The sequence below is a fragment of the Lepidochelys kempii genome, chromosome 14 (assembly GCF_965140265.1).
Source record: "Lepidochelys kempii isolate rLepKem1 chromosome 14, rLepKem1.hap2, whole genome shotgun sequence".
Taxonomy (NCBI): Eukaryota; Metazoa; Chordata; order Testudines; family Cheloniidae; genus Lepidochelys; species Lepidochelys kempii.
Genome location: NC_133269.1, coordinates 31,075,816 through 31,090,663, shown reverse-complemented (window position 1 = coordinate 31,090,663; position 14,848 = coordinate 31,075,816). Strand labels below are relative to the sequence as shown.

Sequence of the window (14,848 nt, the reverse complement as noted above, 5' to 3'; positions counted from 1 at the left end):
TCCTCCCCACCCCGTGCCAGCCAGGTCATCTGCATTTTCACTGACCATTTCTGTTTCAGCCGATTGGTTCCCTGGATTCAAATTCAAACCCTCAGCCATTACAGGAGCAGGGCCTGGATCCTGTCCCAAAGAGACACCGTCACCCCCCAACAGGAGGTCACAGCTGATATCCTGGAGAACCCCAACAACCAGCCAGCCCAACCCCTCCTGGGTCTGCACAGGGATCTGGGCCATAGGCAGGGTGAATGGTTCCATCCCTAGGACACACAGCCCCTCAGCGTCTGAGGCTGCACCACCCGGGGCCTGACAACAGTTCTCTCAGCAAGGGAGCTAGATACCAGGGCTTTTCTGCAGTGTCTCCCTGGTTCAAATCGCCAGCCTGCTCAAAGGCAGTGAGGTGGGCATCCACATCCCTCCACCTCCTTAACCAGGGGCAGCAATTCTCGAGGTTCCCTGCAGAACTGGCACTCCAGGGTCTATCCCCACTCACCCCTAGGAAGTCTCCTGTGCCTCTCCGCTCCACCATCGCCAGTTCATGCTGCTGCTGCTTCTGCAGTTCTTTCTTGGGCTCTCGCTGTCTCTTGCTCTCTCGGACTCAGCTCCAATCCCATCCGTCTCTGATCCCCTGCTGGGGAACCCAATCATGAAGACCCCCATCTGGTCGGGACAGGAGTCTTGGGGATGCCTGGCTACCACTCCAGCTGCTCCCAGATCCTGCTGTAGCCCCATTTGGGTCAGGAATCTGCTCCTTAGAGTGGTCATCATCCTCCAGCTGCACAATTAACTGTGCTTTGGTGAACTTTCCAATGTGTAACCCTCTCTTTTTGCACGGGGTTACAATGTCCTTCTTAAGAAGATGGTGACAGGCCATCACTCCACTGTTCCCAAGTTGTTGCGGACTCACAGGCCTGTGTGCTCTCAGCTCCCCATGGTTTCAAGGGAGAACCCCTCGTGTGCTAGCCCTTCTCGAGGTCACCACCTCTTTGCCAGGGTCGAGCTGCAGACTCCTCCGCCCCTGGGACCACTTGCTGCAATCCCCAGGGGACCCTCTTACTGCAAAAGTCCTTCTCACTGGTCACACACTCCCAGGGGTTAACAGCTCCCCAAAACCGCTCCTCTCTGAGCCTTCAGCATGCCTGGTCCTCATCAATCCCGCTTTTTACTGCTCCCCAGTCACTTACTGCAGGAAGCACCGTTCACGGGGTGCAGTGCATCCCACCGCTACCACCAGTTGTCACGGAGTCCCCGGGCGATGCTCTGGAACTACTCCCTACAAAGCCAGTCAGGACTCTGGTGAAGTCTCCTCTCTGTGAGCAGGTTTCAGAGTAACAGCCGTGTTAGTCTGTATTCGCAAAAAGAAAAGGAGTACTTGTGGCACCTTAGAGACTAACCAATTTATTTGAGCATAAGCTTTCGTGAGCTACAGCTCACTTCATCGATGAAGTGAGCTGTAGCTCATGAAAGCTTATGCTCAAATAAATAAGTTAGTCTCTAAGGTGCCACAAGTACTCCTTTTCTTTTTACACCCTTATCCCACCACCTAGAGACTTAAGAAATGCATAGGAAAAACTGAGGCATCCTTATAGTATTCAGAGGAAACATTAAGAACAGTCCCACTTCATCACAGAGGCAATGAGATTTACTCAGCATGTGTCTGTCCCTCCTGTAGAATGAGTCCTGCTGTGTGTGTGTGTGTGTGTGTGTGTGTGTGTGTGTGTGTGTGTGTGCATGTCCCTCCCGGCTGCCCCAGTGGGAGGGAACAAGCCATGCGCTTTGTGTGTTTGTGTATGTCACCCTCAGCAGCCTTTGTGGTTACTGCTGTCTCTGTTCTTGCTGGGACAGGGCATATCACACATTATCACTGCCACAGACATTTGGGATACTCTGGCAAGTACCCCTCCCCCCAACCACTAGACCACACTCCCCTCCAAAGAGCCAGAGCTAGAACCCAGGAGTCCTGGCTCTAAGACGTCCTGGGTCTCACCCACTAGATCCAATTCACAAACTGACAGGAGGGGCACTGATTGGATATGGTAGGCTCAGGGACAGGGACAGCTCTTCCCTTGTAGTGGGCATATAGGGGGTGGGGATCAGCAGTGGGGGCAGCTATTCCTATGTAATGGCCACATGGGGGCGCTGGGGACCAGGAATATTGTAGGTATTCACAGGATCTTCCGGAGCTTATTCTCTAACTCTGCCATTATGCCCAGAATCTTTAGCCTTTCCCTCTGTGGTGCTTACTGCGTCATTCAGACCTTTTTAAAGACCTGGGAGTGGGGTCTAGTGGTTAGAGAAGGCGGGCTGGGAGCCAGGACTCCTGGTCCTATCTAGCTGTGGTCTTTCAGAAAGGCTCCAGAGGTGATCTGGTAATTACAGGCCAGTGAGCCTAACCTCAGTACCAGGCAAATTGGTTGAAACTATAGTAAAGAACAGAACTGCCAGACACACAGATGAACATGACTCGTTGGGGAAGAGTCAACATGGCTTTTGTCCAGGGAAATCATGCCTCACCAATCTACTAAAATTTTTTAAGGGGGTCAGGAAGCATGTGAACAAGGGTGACCCAATGTATACAGTGTATATGACAGGGATCTGTAAAATCATGATGGGTGTGGAGAAAGTAAATAAGGAAGTGTTATTTACCCCATCACATAACACAAAAGCTAGTGTCACTTGGTGGAATGAATAGGCAGGAGGTTTAAAACAAACAAAAGGAAGTGTTTCTTCACACAACGCACAGTCAACTTGTGGAACTCTTTGCCAGAGGCTGTTGTGAAGGCCAAAACTATAACAAGGTTCAAAAAAGAACTAGATACATTCATGGAGGACAGGTCCATCAATGGCTATTAGCCAGGATGGGCAGGGATGGTGTCCCTAGCCTCTGTTGGCCGGAAGCTGGGAATGGATGACAGGGGATGGATCATTCGATGATTGCCTGTTCTGTTCATTCTCTCTGGGGCCCCTGGCACTGGCCGTTGGAAGACAGGATACTGGGCTAGATGGACCCTTATTTTGGTCCAGTCTGGCCGTTCTCATGTTCTTACCCCTGGCTCTGTGGGGAGGAGTGTGATCTAGTGGGTTAGAGCAGGGGGGCTGGGAGCCAGGACTCCTGGGTTCCCTACTGGTTCTGGGAGGGCAATGAGGTCTAGGGGGTTAGAGCAGGAGTAAGGTCTTTGGGAGCAAGGACTCCTGGGTTCTTGCCTTGTCATAACCCTGTGGCAGTTGGCCCTCTGTGTAATCATGTGGGGGAAGGTTGTATCCCCATCCCCATCCCCATTCTCATTGCCTTTTTCCTCCACCCCTGCAGATGCTGCTCCTGCTGCTGAGCGCTGTGCTAATTCCAGATCCTGGCTCTGGGGCACTGGGACTCAACAGCACGACAGGTAAGCTCCGCCTCCAGCCTCGCATGCTAGGTCAGACCCACCAGGCTTCTCTGCTCACCCCACCCCCCGAAAACCCCATAATCTATGCCAGGGCCTCCTCGTGCCAGCGGTGCTCAGTCCCCAAGGAGCCCCCCCCAGACTCCCATGTATACCCCAACGTGTACCCCCGTGTGCACGCAGACACGCTCAGCTCTGCACTCCTCTCCTCTGAGCACACGCATGCATGCGCTCACACACACTTGGCGACGCATGGGGAACCCAACAAAAGTATACATGTGCGAGGATGCCTCCCCCTGCACACACACTTGCTCTTCCCCCACCCACCCCACTCCTGTCCCCCCAGCTCAGCCGGAGGCCCCCCAACCTGACGGTGCCCCGCTCTGCGCCCCCCAGGCTGTGAGATCATCCACCCACCACGGGACGGGGGGATCCGGTACCGGGGCCTCACCCCAGACCAGGTGCAGACAGTGCGCTTCCTGCCCTTCGACTATGAGATTGAGTATGTGTGCCGGCCTGACCGTGAGATCGTGGGGCCCAAAGTGCGCAAGTGTCTGCCCAACGGGACCTGGACTGAGATGGGCCATGCCAGCCGCTGCCGTGAGTCACCACCGGCCCCCATGCCCACCTGGGGATGGGACACAGGGCCTTTCCACCCTAAGGGGCACCAGCTCCAATCTGACCCCAGGGTGGGTGGATTGGCTGGCTCAGAGGGGATAGGGAATGGGGCACAGGGCCTTTCCCCTCCAGGGAGTGCTGTGTCCAACCCAGGCCCATGGCAGGGACTGACTGGCTGGCTTGCGGGGGCAGGGGGTGTGGCAGGGAATGGAGCATGGGGCCTTTCCCCTCTAGGAGGCATTGGCTCCCATCTGGCCCCAGGCTGGGGGACTGGCTGGCTCAGGGGGCAGGGAATGGGGCAAAAGGCCTTTCCCCTCTAGGGGGTGCCGGCTCCCATCTGGCCCCAAGGCAGGGGCTGGCTGGCTCTGGGGAGCAGGGAATGGTGCACGGGGCCTTTCCCCTCTAGGAGTCACCAGCTCCAATCTGGCCCCAGGGCGGGACAGCTCAGGGGGTGGGGAATGGGGCCCAGGGCCTTTCCCTTCTCGGAGGCACTGGCTCCAACCCTGGCCGAGGGTGGGGTGTCTTAGGGGGTGGGGCTCTGGCTCTGACCATCCCCCACCCCGACAGTGCGGACCTGTCCCAAGATACACCTGAGCCTGGAGAACGGGCAGGCGGTGCCACGTGGCATGGAGCGGGTGCCCGTGGAGGGCACCTGGGTGGAGTATCATTGCAACCCTGGCTTCCGCCTGGTGGGTAGTGCCCGCAGCAACTGCACCAAGGTGGGGCGCTGGAGCTTCCCCAAACCTATCTGTGAACGTGAGTCAGGGCACAGGGGGGAGGTGAACAGAGGGGGCCCCTTAGGGGCATGTCTGGGGTGAGTGAGGCAGGGTCCATGTGTGTGGGTGTCTGGAGAGAGGGGTGTGTGGGGCAGGGTCCATGTGAGGGTCTCTGGAGAGAGGAGTGTGTGGGCCAGGGTCCGTGGGGTGGACCAGTGTCTATGGGAGATGTCTCTGGGGCAGGGTCTATGTGTGTGGGGGGTCTCTGGGGTGAGGGACATGTCGGGCAGGGTCCATGGGGTGGGGCAGGGTCCGTGTGTGAGGGTCTCTGAGGAGAGGGGAGTGTGGGGCAGGGTTTGTGGGGTGGGCCAGGGTCTGTGTGTGGGGGTCTCTGGAGTGAGGGGTGTGTGGGCCAGGGTCCGTGGGGTGGGACAGTATCTATATGAGATGTCTCTAGGGCAGGGTCTATGTGGCAGGGGGGGTCTCTGGGGTGAGGGGTATGTAGGGCAGGGTCCATTTGGCAGCCCAGAAGCTATGTGTGGGGGTCTATGGGGAGAGGGGTGTGTGGGGCAGCGTCCATATGTGGGGGTCTCTGGGGAGAGGGATGTGTGGAGCAGGGTCCATGGGGTGGGGCAGGGTCTGTGTGTGTGGATCTGTGGGGAGAGGGGTGTGTGGGGCAGGCAGGCCCTCTCAGAGGTCCAGAGAGGCCCTGGCCAATTTCCAGCTTTTGAGGCCCCTAGCCATAATAAAAATTAAAAAATGATGACACATGAAAACAAAATAAGGCACCAAAAAAAGAATGAGACATAATTTTTGAACATTTTTTATTTAACAAATGCTTTTCTAGCCTTTGTCTGTGCAAATGCACTAATTACTGAGGAAAAATCTAGCTCTCATGTAATGTCACAGTTGATATTAAGCATGGCGAGCCCATTGAAACGCTCTTGTCCCATAGTTGAATGGTGGTAGTTCTTTACCTGCTTCAACACGTGGAAGGTGAGTTCACCTGAAGCCATGATGCAGGCAAACTGACAAAAATACGCAATGCAATTGTGATATTAGGAAACACCCCAGAGACTCCAGGTTCGAGTATTTCTTGAAGCAATTCCTTTGGCTTGCAATCCAATTTAAAGTTTGTGGAATATACTCGTCTGAGGAAGATGACCTCGTCACTGAGATCTTTTGAGATTTCTTTGTTGTATTGTTGTTGAAATTGTTCAGCTGCAGAAAGTAGATCTTCATTACTCAGTCTGTTGAACTGCCACAGAAACCCAAAAAGGTACAAATTAGTCGCAGTGACTCAAATCAACGTGTAAGACCTCATTGAATAGAGTCAATGATGACAGGGGAGACATTGACCCTATAATGTTGCTTGGCATCAGATTCAGTAGATAAGTTGCAATCGGTGAAGAACTCATATGAAATGCCAATATTCTGTGTTACTAATCTGGACTCAGTCAGGATCACATCCCATTGTTCACAAATCTGTTGAATGTCATTGATAATGTTATCGCTCTCAACATCAAGTGCAGCATTGCGTGCTTCAATTACCAGATTAGTTTAGTGGATCATTGTAAGTAGCTTCCTTCACAAAGATGACACCAGAATGTATTCAAATTTGGACATATGCTTCTGAATAGACTGAAGTTCAGTTTGAGCTTGTTCAGTTAGATTGAGAGATTCAAGCTCATTTAAATCCTTTCTCACTGAATTCAAATGCTGCGCAACTCGCTGAATGCCATCAATCCTTGCAGACCATCTAGTTTTGGACATCACATGCAGTGAAATAGAAAGATATTGCTTCAGAATTTCCCACCTCTGTGGACTGCTACTGAAGAGATTGTACATTTGCTGAACAGTTCCAAAGTAATTGCCTCCTTGCATGATTCAGCACAGTCAACACCTACAAGGTTTAGTGTGTGGTTTCTACAGCTGGAGAAAATACAGTTTGAAGTATGCTCAAGCAGAACTGCTTGTACACCTTTGTACTTCCCAGCCATATTAGATCCATTGTCATAGGCTTGACCAGTGCAGACTTGAAAATCTAACTTAAAACCTTCTAGAATTGCTAGTACTCGAGCAGCAATTTCTTTTCCAGTTTTTCTCGTGAAATTATCAAACAAAATAAACCTTTCTTCAATTGAAAATTTTGAGCTGTCTACAATCTTAATATATCAAATAACCATAGTCATCCGTTCCTTGTGAGAACAATCTGGAGTGGCATCAACAATGATTGAAAATACTTGGCATTTTGAATATCATCAAAATTGTTGTTTGTACAAATGACAGACATAGCTCAATAAACTCATTTTGTCTGCGTGTGGAGAGATAATGGACTTGCATGCGCTTTTGACTCTCTTGCGATTCTTGAACACGTTTAACATGCTCTGATAAAAGTGGGTCATATTTGCTGAGGAGCTCAACTATGCCTGGAAAGTTTCCATTTGCATGATCACCAATACCTTGACTGGAACCAAAGAAAGCCAATCCCTGCTCAGAAAGAAAAAGGATGACATTCAGGATGCGCTCAAGAAGTTTTTTCCAGTTTTTAGTTTCTGTAGAGAGTTCAGTCAAGAGTAAATTCTCAACTGAACTTTCGGATGCTGCTGCCCTGCTGGCTGATTTCCATGCAACATAGTTTTCTTTGTGTGACATTGAACTCTCATGTGATGGTATTCGGCCTTTCAACTTCCTCCAACCTCTGCTGATGCTCCATCCCGATTGATCAGAGAGAACTAATGCATTTGCAGCACTTTTGTTCAAAATGAAGCTGGGTGCACAGTACAGAGATTGTTTTTCCGTACTCCAGCATAACCAGTCTCCTGTGCAGGTCTTACTATTTGGAAGAGTTTTTGTCAGAAGACGAGTAGGGAAAGCATGATTATCAGCATCTTGTGGAATGTTACTTGGAATTTCAAAACAACTAATTTGAAGAAAAGATTGCATTTGGGCAGCATTGCTCTTGTCACTAATTCCAATGTCAGTCATAGTCAAACCTGTAGTACTCAGGAATTGCTCTTGCTGCATAAGATCTACATCTTTCTGTTGCTGTTGAGTTTCTTGATCATACACAGGATCTTCTGCTGCATCTGTTACTGTTGGCACATCTCCTTCTTGACTACTGTCTTCATGTTCAGGTATTGGCACTGAAATAACACCTATTGCAGTTGCAGAGTTTTCATTATCTGTAGCATTGTTTTGTTGGGTAAGGTGTGTTTTCCAGTGATTTGAGAAATGAAGTTATTGGCTTTGAGCTCTTAGCTGCTGTGTCACTCAGTTGTTTTCACTGTCTCTTGCTTGCACCACTTTCAAATCTCCTCTTCATAGTGATTTATCTGGTCAATATATAACCTATCCATACTTGAAATAGTCTGCTGTAAATAAGTATCTTATCTACACTTGAAATCTTCTATTGTAAACATGTACATAAATGCTGAATGGTACACAAATGCTTAAAAGACTTAAAACGAAGAAATACTAATTAAGAACACAAAATGAAACAGTCAGACAAGTTATTATCCTTATCACTGAATCAAAACTCAAGCATGCAAGGTATAATATAACAGGCTGAGCTGAAGACAAAGGGATGACATGTATATAGTAAACACAGACATGGATACAGACAGTGGAATAACGTACAAAAATTTCAAATGTGTGCCCTCACGAAACTCACTGTACAAGACTGTCACAAATTTTCACCTTGAATCTGGGCCTATAGACTATGAAAGCCTATGATGATGACCAAGCTACTGAGCTAGGGGTCAACCAACCAACCAACCAGTCACCTCTTTTAGCTACTATATGAAGATAATAATGAGGAATTCTCACACATAAATAATTCCTTAGGCAACTAGATGTAAAACTATAAAGACACTAAAATGTAACAATTCTCCACCTTTCAACATGCACTTGATCTAGCACCAGCCACTAGTAGTGGTTTGTTTATATAATCAGCTGATCTGAGAGGACATGTTCATCACGGTCTAATTTGTGCCATCAGAACCAATATATTTTTATTAATATTTATGAACATTTTAAACTCTTTAATATGACAAAGTCTATATCAGTTAACAAAAAATTATGTCTTTTACCAAATCACATCTCTTATTTGCTTAAATTTGCAGCTCTAAGCTGAGAGAGTGTGTCACATTTTGGTCCAATAGGGATGCGCATAAAAATAAGCTGCAAAACTTATCAAATGCCAAAAAATTAACAAGTGTCTACATTTGAGGCCCCCTTTGAGCTTGAGGCCCAGGCCAATTGACTCTCCTGGCCCCCCCTCTGATTGGCCCTGGGGCCAGGATCTGTGGGGTGGGTCAGCAGCCATGTGTGTGGGTCTGTGGGGACAGAGGTGCATTGGGCAGGGTCAATGGAGTGGGCCAGGTATATATGTGGGGGTCTCTGGGTAGAGGGGTGTGTGGGGCAGGATCTGTGGGGTGGGCCAGGGTCTGTGTGTAGGCAGGTCTCTGGGATAAGGGGTGTATGGGGCAGTGTCCATGGGGTGGGCTGGGGTCTGTGTGTGTGTGGGTCTCTGGGGAGAGCTGTGGGGGGGCAGGGTCTGTGGGGTGGGCCAGGGTCCGTGTGTGTGGGTCTCTGGGGTGAGGGGTGTGTGGGGCAGGGTCCGTGGAGTGGGTCAGAATCTGTGTATGGTGGTCTCTGGGGTGAGGGGTATGTAGAGCAGGGTCCATGGAGTGGGCCAGGGTCCGTGTGTAGGGGTGTCTCTGGGTGGAAGGGTGTGTGGGACAGGGTCTGTGAGGTGGGCCAGAGTCCATGGGCAGTGTCTCGGGGCAGGGCTATGGGTGGGGCTGGGTCCTCTGGGCCATCTCTGGGGGGGGAGGTGGGTTCCTGTGGCATCTCCCTCTCTCATCAGTCTCAGCCCTCTCTCCTTCCCCCCACAGTGCGACGCCCCATCTCCACAGGTGAGTGGCTCTTGGGAGGTCCCCTTCCTCCATCTCCCCTACCCCCCGGGGCGGGTGCTGAGCTCTGCCCATTCTCAGCCGTGCACTTGGGCCTGTGGGCAGCTCCCCTGCTGCCCATGCCAGGTACCCCGAGGCTCTGAGCCTGGCACTGGTCACTCCAGGACATTTACATTCCTTGGTTCCCCCAGCCAGCTGCAGAACCAGGGGCTGGGACCCTCACTTCCCAGCCCCCCAGAGAGATCGGTGACCCCCTCAGGTTCCAGAGCCAACTGGCTCCTTCCCCTGCGCTCTCTCCCCTTACGTGCTCATTGTGCGGCAGGGGGGTGGACTCCTGGGGCCATCCTATAGCCAGTACCACGCTGCTGGTTGGGGGAGGATGAGCCCCACGTTCCCTTCCCCCACCCTGTCTTAACGGCCCTGCCAGTCGACCCATCAGGGCGATGCTGAGCCTCGCCTGAAACCTGCAGCCAAATGCCTCTGTCCCGGAGTCTGGCAGCCAGCTCGAGGGGGCTCAGGACTCCTGGGTTCCATTTGCAGTCCTGCTACAGGCCCCACATGAGAGAAAGTGACTTCCCCTGCTGGTACTTCAGTTTCCCCATCTGTAAATGGGCTCTACAGGGCAGGGAATGACTCCAAGTGCATTGCCGAGCACAACAAGACCCTGATCTCGGTCACTGTGTATCTGGGTTGCATCCGGCATGACAGGGCCCCAACCTCAGGATGTTCATTTGACTTTTATCTGGGTCACTCCGAATGCCCCTTGGGGTGGGGGAGGTTCTCCAGCAGACCCTGCATGTCCTGACTTGCACAAGCCCTCTGGGGATGGGCAGTGGAGTCCAGGAACTGGGAGATAGAACCCACGGGGCCAATCTTTGCCAAGGGACCTGGCTACGGTTAACTTCAGCCCCTTTTGTGTGTGGCAGATGTCCACATATGGTTCCAGGCTGGCGAAGGGCCTGGAACTTACCCCCTCCCACCCCCCCCCCACACACACTGCTGCCTGAGTGAGGGCAGGTGGAGCTGGGCAAAGTCTGCATTTCTATCTATCTATCTATCTATCTATCTATCTATCTATCTATCTATCTATCTATCTATTTCCTTATTCATTTTCCCAGCTATCTGTGTATCCCTATTATCTGTGCATCCTGTTGCCCAACTCTGTCCCTCCTTCCCATCCCGTTATCCATCCATCCATCCATCCATCCTTCCATCCATCACTCTGTTTCTTGCTGTCTATCCATCTGTCAATTTATCTGTCCATCTGTCGGTCCATCCCCTTGTCTCTCTAGCCACCTGCTCATCCCTGCATCCACCCGGCCTTCCAGTCATCTTTTGACCCATCCATTTCCCTAGCTGTTCATCCCTCTACCTGTTCATCCATTCATTCTCCTGTCTCCATCCATCCATATTTCTTTATCCATCCCTCACATCCATCTAGCCATCTCTCTCCATCCATTTTTCTAGCATCCATCCATCCACCCTCCCATCCATCTCGCTCTCTCCCTCCATCCATTTCTCTAGCTAGCTAGCCCTCCCTCTATCTAGACACCCACCTGTCCTCTGGTCCAGCTGAGGCCGCAGGAAGTGGGGTGGGTGAGGCCTGGGTGAAGAGCACCCCCTGTTGCTCCAAGCGTCCATGGTCCCTACACCCCTGGAAGATAGGTAGAGGCCAGCACTCTGCCATGTGCACACCCCGTGCCCCTCGCCTGCTCCGCAGGGGAGCTGCCCTCCTCCACACCCAGGGAGCTCCTGTCATGTGTCTTTGGGGTATGCCGTACCCCAAGTTCTGCTTCCCTCCAAGCATGCCCCCGCTGGTGTCCATCCAAGCGCAGCTGTGGGTTGTTACCTGGGCTAAGAGTGGGAGGGGGAGGGTGCTGCTCTTAGAGCGTGTTGATCTGGGGAAGGGGTGTCCCCACACTGTCCCTCCCCCACTCCCTGCGGGGATCCCTGCCCCGGTCTGTGGCCCCACTGGGTGTGAATGCAGCCAAATGCCAGGGGATGGTGGGAGGGAACCTCTGCCCTGCCCTTCCCTGACAGCCCTCTTCCCCACTCAACCCCCTCCCTGCCCCTCCCCCACAACCCCCCACCAACTGCTTCCGCCACTCCTCCCCCCACAACACACCCTCCCCCACCAACCCCCCTGCCCCACTCCCCCGTTGCTTTTCACCACACCCCCATCCTACCATCATTCAGTCTCTCCCCTCCCTTGCTCCTCCCCTCCATCCTTCTTTTCCCTCTACCCTCCCTTCCTATCCCTACATCTTCCCCCTCCCAGCGCCTCCCCTCTCTGTCCCTCTCCTCTCCACTCTCATCCTTCCTCCTCCCCTCCCCCTCCCATCCCTGTATCCTTCCCTCCCCCACATCCCTCCCCTGCCCACTCTCATCCTTCCAGCTCCCTCCCTCCATCCTTTCCCTCCCCTCTCATTTCTCCATCCCCTCTCCCCTCCATCCCTCTTCCCCTCCCCATCCCATCCCCTATTCTTCCATCCTTCCTTCCCCTCGCTCCTCTCCTGCCCACGCTCATCCTTCCCCTTCCCTCCCTCAATATTCTCCCTCCCCTTTCCATCCCTGCATCCCTCCCCCTTCCCTCCCTTTGCTCCTCCCCCACCTCTCCATCCTTCCCCCTCCCATACCTGTATCCCTGAATCCTCTTCCTCCTCCCCTCCATACTTCCATCCTTCCGCTCCATCTCTCCCCCTCCCTGCATCCCTCCATCCGTCCCCCTTCCCTCCCTCGCTCCTCCCACTCCCCTCCCCCCCTGCCTCCCTCCCCCTCGCTGCATCACCGCATCCCCCGCCCCCGCGCCGCGTCCCTCCCGGCCGGTCCCCCCGCCGCCGCAGAGCCGCGCGCCATGGCCGGGCCCCGGGCCGCCGCCGCCCCCCGCGCGCCCCAGCCCTGAGCGGCCCGGCCCGGCCCGGCCATGCGCCCCGCCGCGCTGCTGCCGCTGCTGCTGCTGACGGGCTGGCCGCTGGCCGCAGGCAGGCGGGCGGTGCACATCGGGGCGCTCTTCCCCATGAGCGGCGGCTGGCCGGGGGGCCAGGCCTGTCTGCCCGCCGTGCGCATGGCGCTGGAGGACGTGAACCGCCGCCGGGACATCCTGCCGGACCACGAGCTGCGTCTCATCCACCACGACAGCAAGGTGCGGGGGGCGCCCGTGGGGGGCGCAGGGCTGGGCACGGGGGGAGCCGGCAGGGGGCGCGGGGGTCGGCACCAGTGGGGGGCGAGGGGCTGGGCACGGGGGGCCCCTGCGGGGGGCGCGGGGCACCGGTGCGGGGCTGGGCACGGAGGGCACCAGCGGGAGGCACGGGCCTGGGCGCTGGACTGGCATGGGGGTGTGCGGCTGGGCACGGGGAGCCCCTGCGGGGGGCGCGAGGCTCGGCACCTGTGGGGGTCAAGGAGCTGGGCACGGGGGGTACCGGCTGGGGGTGCAAAGCACCGGCAGGGGTGTGGGGCTGGGCACGGAGGGCACCAGCGGGAGACACGGGGCTGGGCACAGGGGTCACGGGACTGGGCATGAAGGTTGAGGGGCTGGGCATGGGGGCACCGGTGGGGGCCACAGGGATGGGTTTGGGGGTGGGGCACTGGCGGGGGCAAGGGGCTGGGTATGGGGGGGTGCAGGACTGGGCACAGGAGGTGCAGGGCTGAGTATAGGGGGCGTGGAGCTGGGGAGCACAGATGACACGGGGCATATCGGGCACCAACAGCACAGGGAGCAAGGGGGCACCAACAGGGCTGGGCACACAGAGCACCAAATGGGGGGCATCAGCAGGGAGTGGAGGGCTAGCCATGGGGGGTACTGACAGCACAGGGACCTGGGGGGTAAGGGGGACACCAATGGGGTTGGGCACAGGGCTGGGCATGGGGGGCACCAACATCAAGGTGAGCTCAGGGGCACTGGGCTGGGCACATGGGATACCAGGGGTACAGAACCGGACAGTGGGGTACCCACAGCAAGGTGAGCAGGGCTCAGGTGGCACCATCAGGAGGGAGGTGGGCCTGGGGGGCACTGGTGAGGGGCAATGGGAGGAGGAGGCGGCATTCCAGAAGTGGGTGGGGGGGGCTGTGCTGGGGAGGCAAATGGCTGGAGGGGAGACACTGAAAGTTGCATGCCCCCTGTGCTGTGTCTCTTGCACACTCATCCTGCCCCTCTCACACTGCCCTGTGCTGCCCCTTGCACACTCACCCTGCTCCTCTCACACTCCCTGAGCTGCCTTTGGCGCATTCACCCTGCCCCTTCACACACACCCTTTGCTGCGGGGCCCCTCCCCCCCATTCCCTTGTGCTGCCCCTCCCACACTCACCCTGCCCCTCTCATACTCTCCTGTGCTCCCACACTCAGGTCTGCCCTTGCTGGCTCTGGTTCACACTCACTCCACTCCATGTACACCTGGCCTGTTACACACTCACTGGCTTTTTGTGCACTCGGTGCTCAGCCCTTCTCTTACACGCCCACTCCCTGGTTCCCTGGGGCACTCAGAGTCACTCTGTCCTGGCACACTCATCCCTGCTCACTCCATCCCTCACACCCACCTCCTTTATTCCAGTCCCTTCTTCAGGGACTGCCTTTAGGAGGGGAGTGGGGTCTAGTGGGGTAGAGAAGGGCTGGGAGTCAGGACACCTGGGTTCTATCCCTGACTTGGGGAGGGGAGTGGGATCTGGTGGGCTAGAAGTGGGGAGGGGGCTGGGAGCGACGACTCCCAGGTTCTATCCCTGCCTCTGGGAGGGTAGTGGTGTCTAGTGGGTTAGAGCAGGGAGGATGGGAGCCAGGACTCCTGGGTTCTATCCCTGACTGTGGAAGGGGAATGGGGTCTGGTGAGGTAGAATGGGTAGGATGGGAGCCAGGACTCCCACTCTGCCCCCTCATGCTCCCCAGCCATGCTCCCTCTTTGTGTCTGTCACCAGGAGAGCTGTCTAAAGTGTACCCAAGGAATTGGCTGGAGTGGGAAAGTCTGCAGAATATTCCTGTGGGAGGGGGTGGTTGTTGCTATTCTCTGCTCGGAAAGGTGGGATCTCGGTAGGGTGTGGGTGAACTGCTTTTCTCTCCCCCCTTTTTGTTCCCTGGGGAGCAAATATTTCAATAACATTTGGAAAAAAAATTCCCAAGAAACTAAAACTTCTCTTCTCAAAACGCACAGTATTAAGAGTGAAACCTGATGTCCCCTTACAGCTTTATTCCCTATACGCATCTATCTATCTATCTATCTATCTATCTATC

General features: G+C 54.6%; 1 protein-coding gene across 3 annotated transcripts in view; it reads left to right on the top strand.

Moving 5' to 3' along the window:
* GABBR1 (gamma-aminobutyric acid type B receptor subunit 1) overlaps window positions 1–14,848 on the top strand; it is a 64,501-nt gene that overhangs the window by 10,338 nt on the left and 39,315 nt on the right. For all 3 annotated transcript variants that reach the window (XM_073311979.1, XM_073311978.1, XM_073311980.1), the window contains exons 3-7: window positions 3,308–3,383; window positions 3,777–3,980; window positions 4,566–4,754; window positions 9,613–9,633; window positions 12,612–12,772. In XM_073311979.1, coding sequence (XP_073168080.1) covers window positions 3,308–3,383; window positions 3,777–3,980; window positions 4,566–4,754; window positions 9,613–9,633; window positions 12,612–12,772 — 651 coding nt within the window. The remainder of the gene's footprint in view (window positions 1–3,307; window positions 3,384–3,776; window positions 3,981–4,565; window positions 4,755–9,612; window positions 9,634–12,611; window positions 12,773–14,848) is intronic.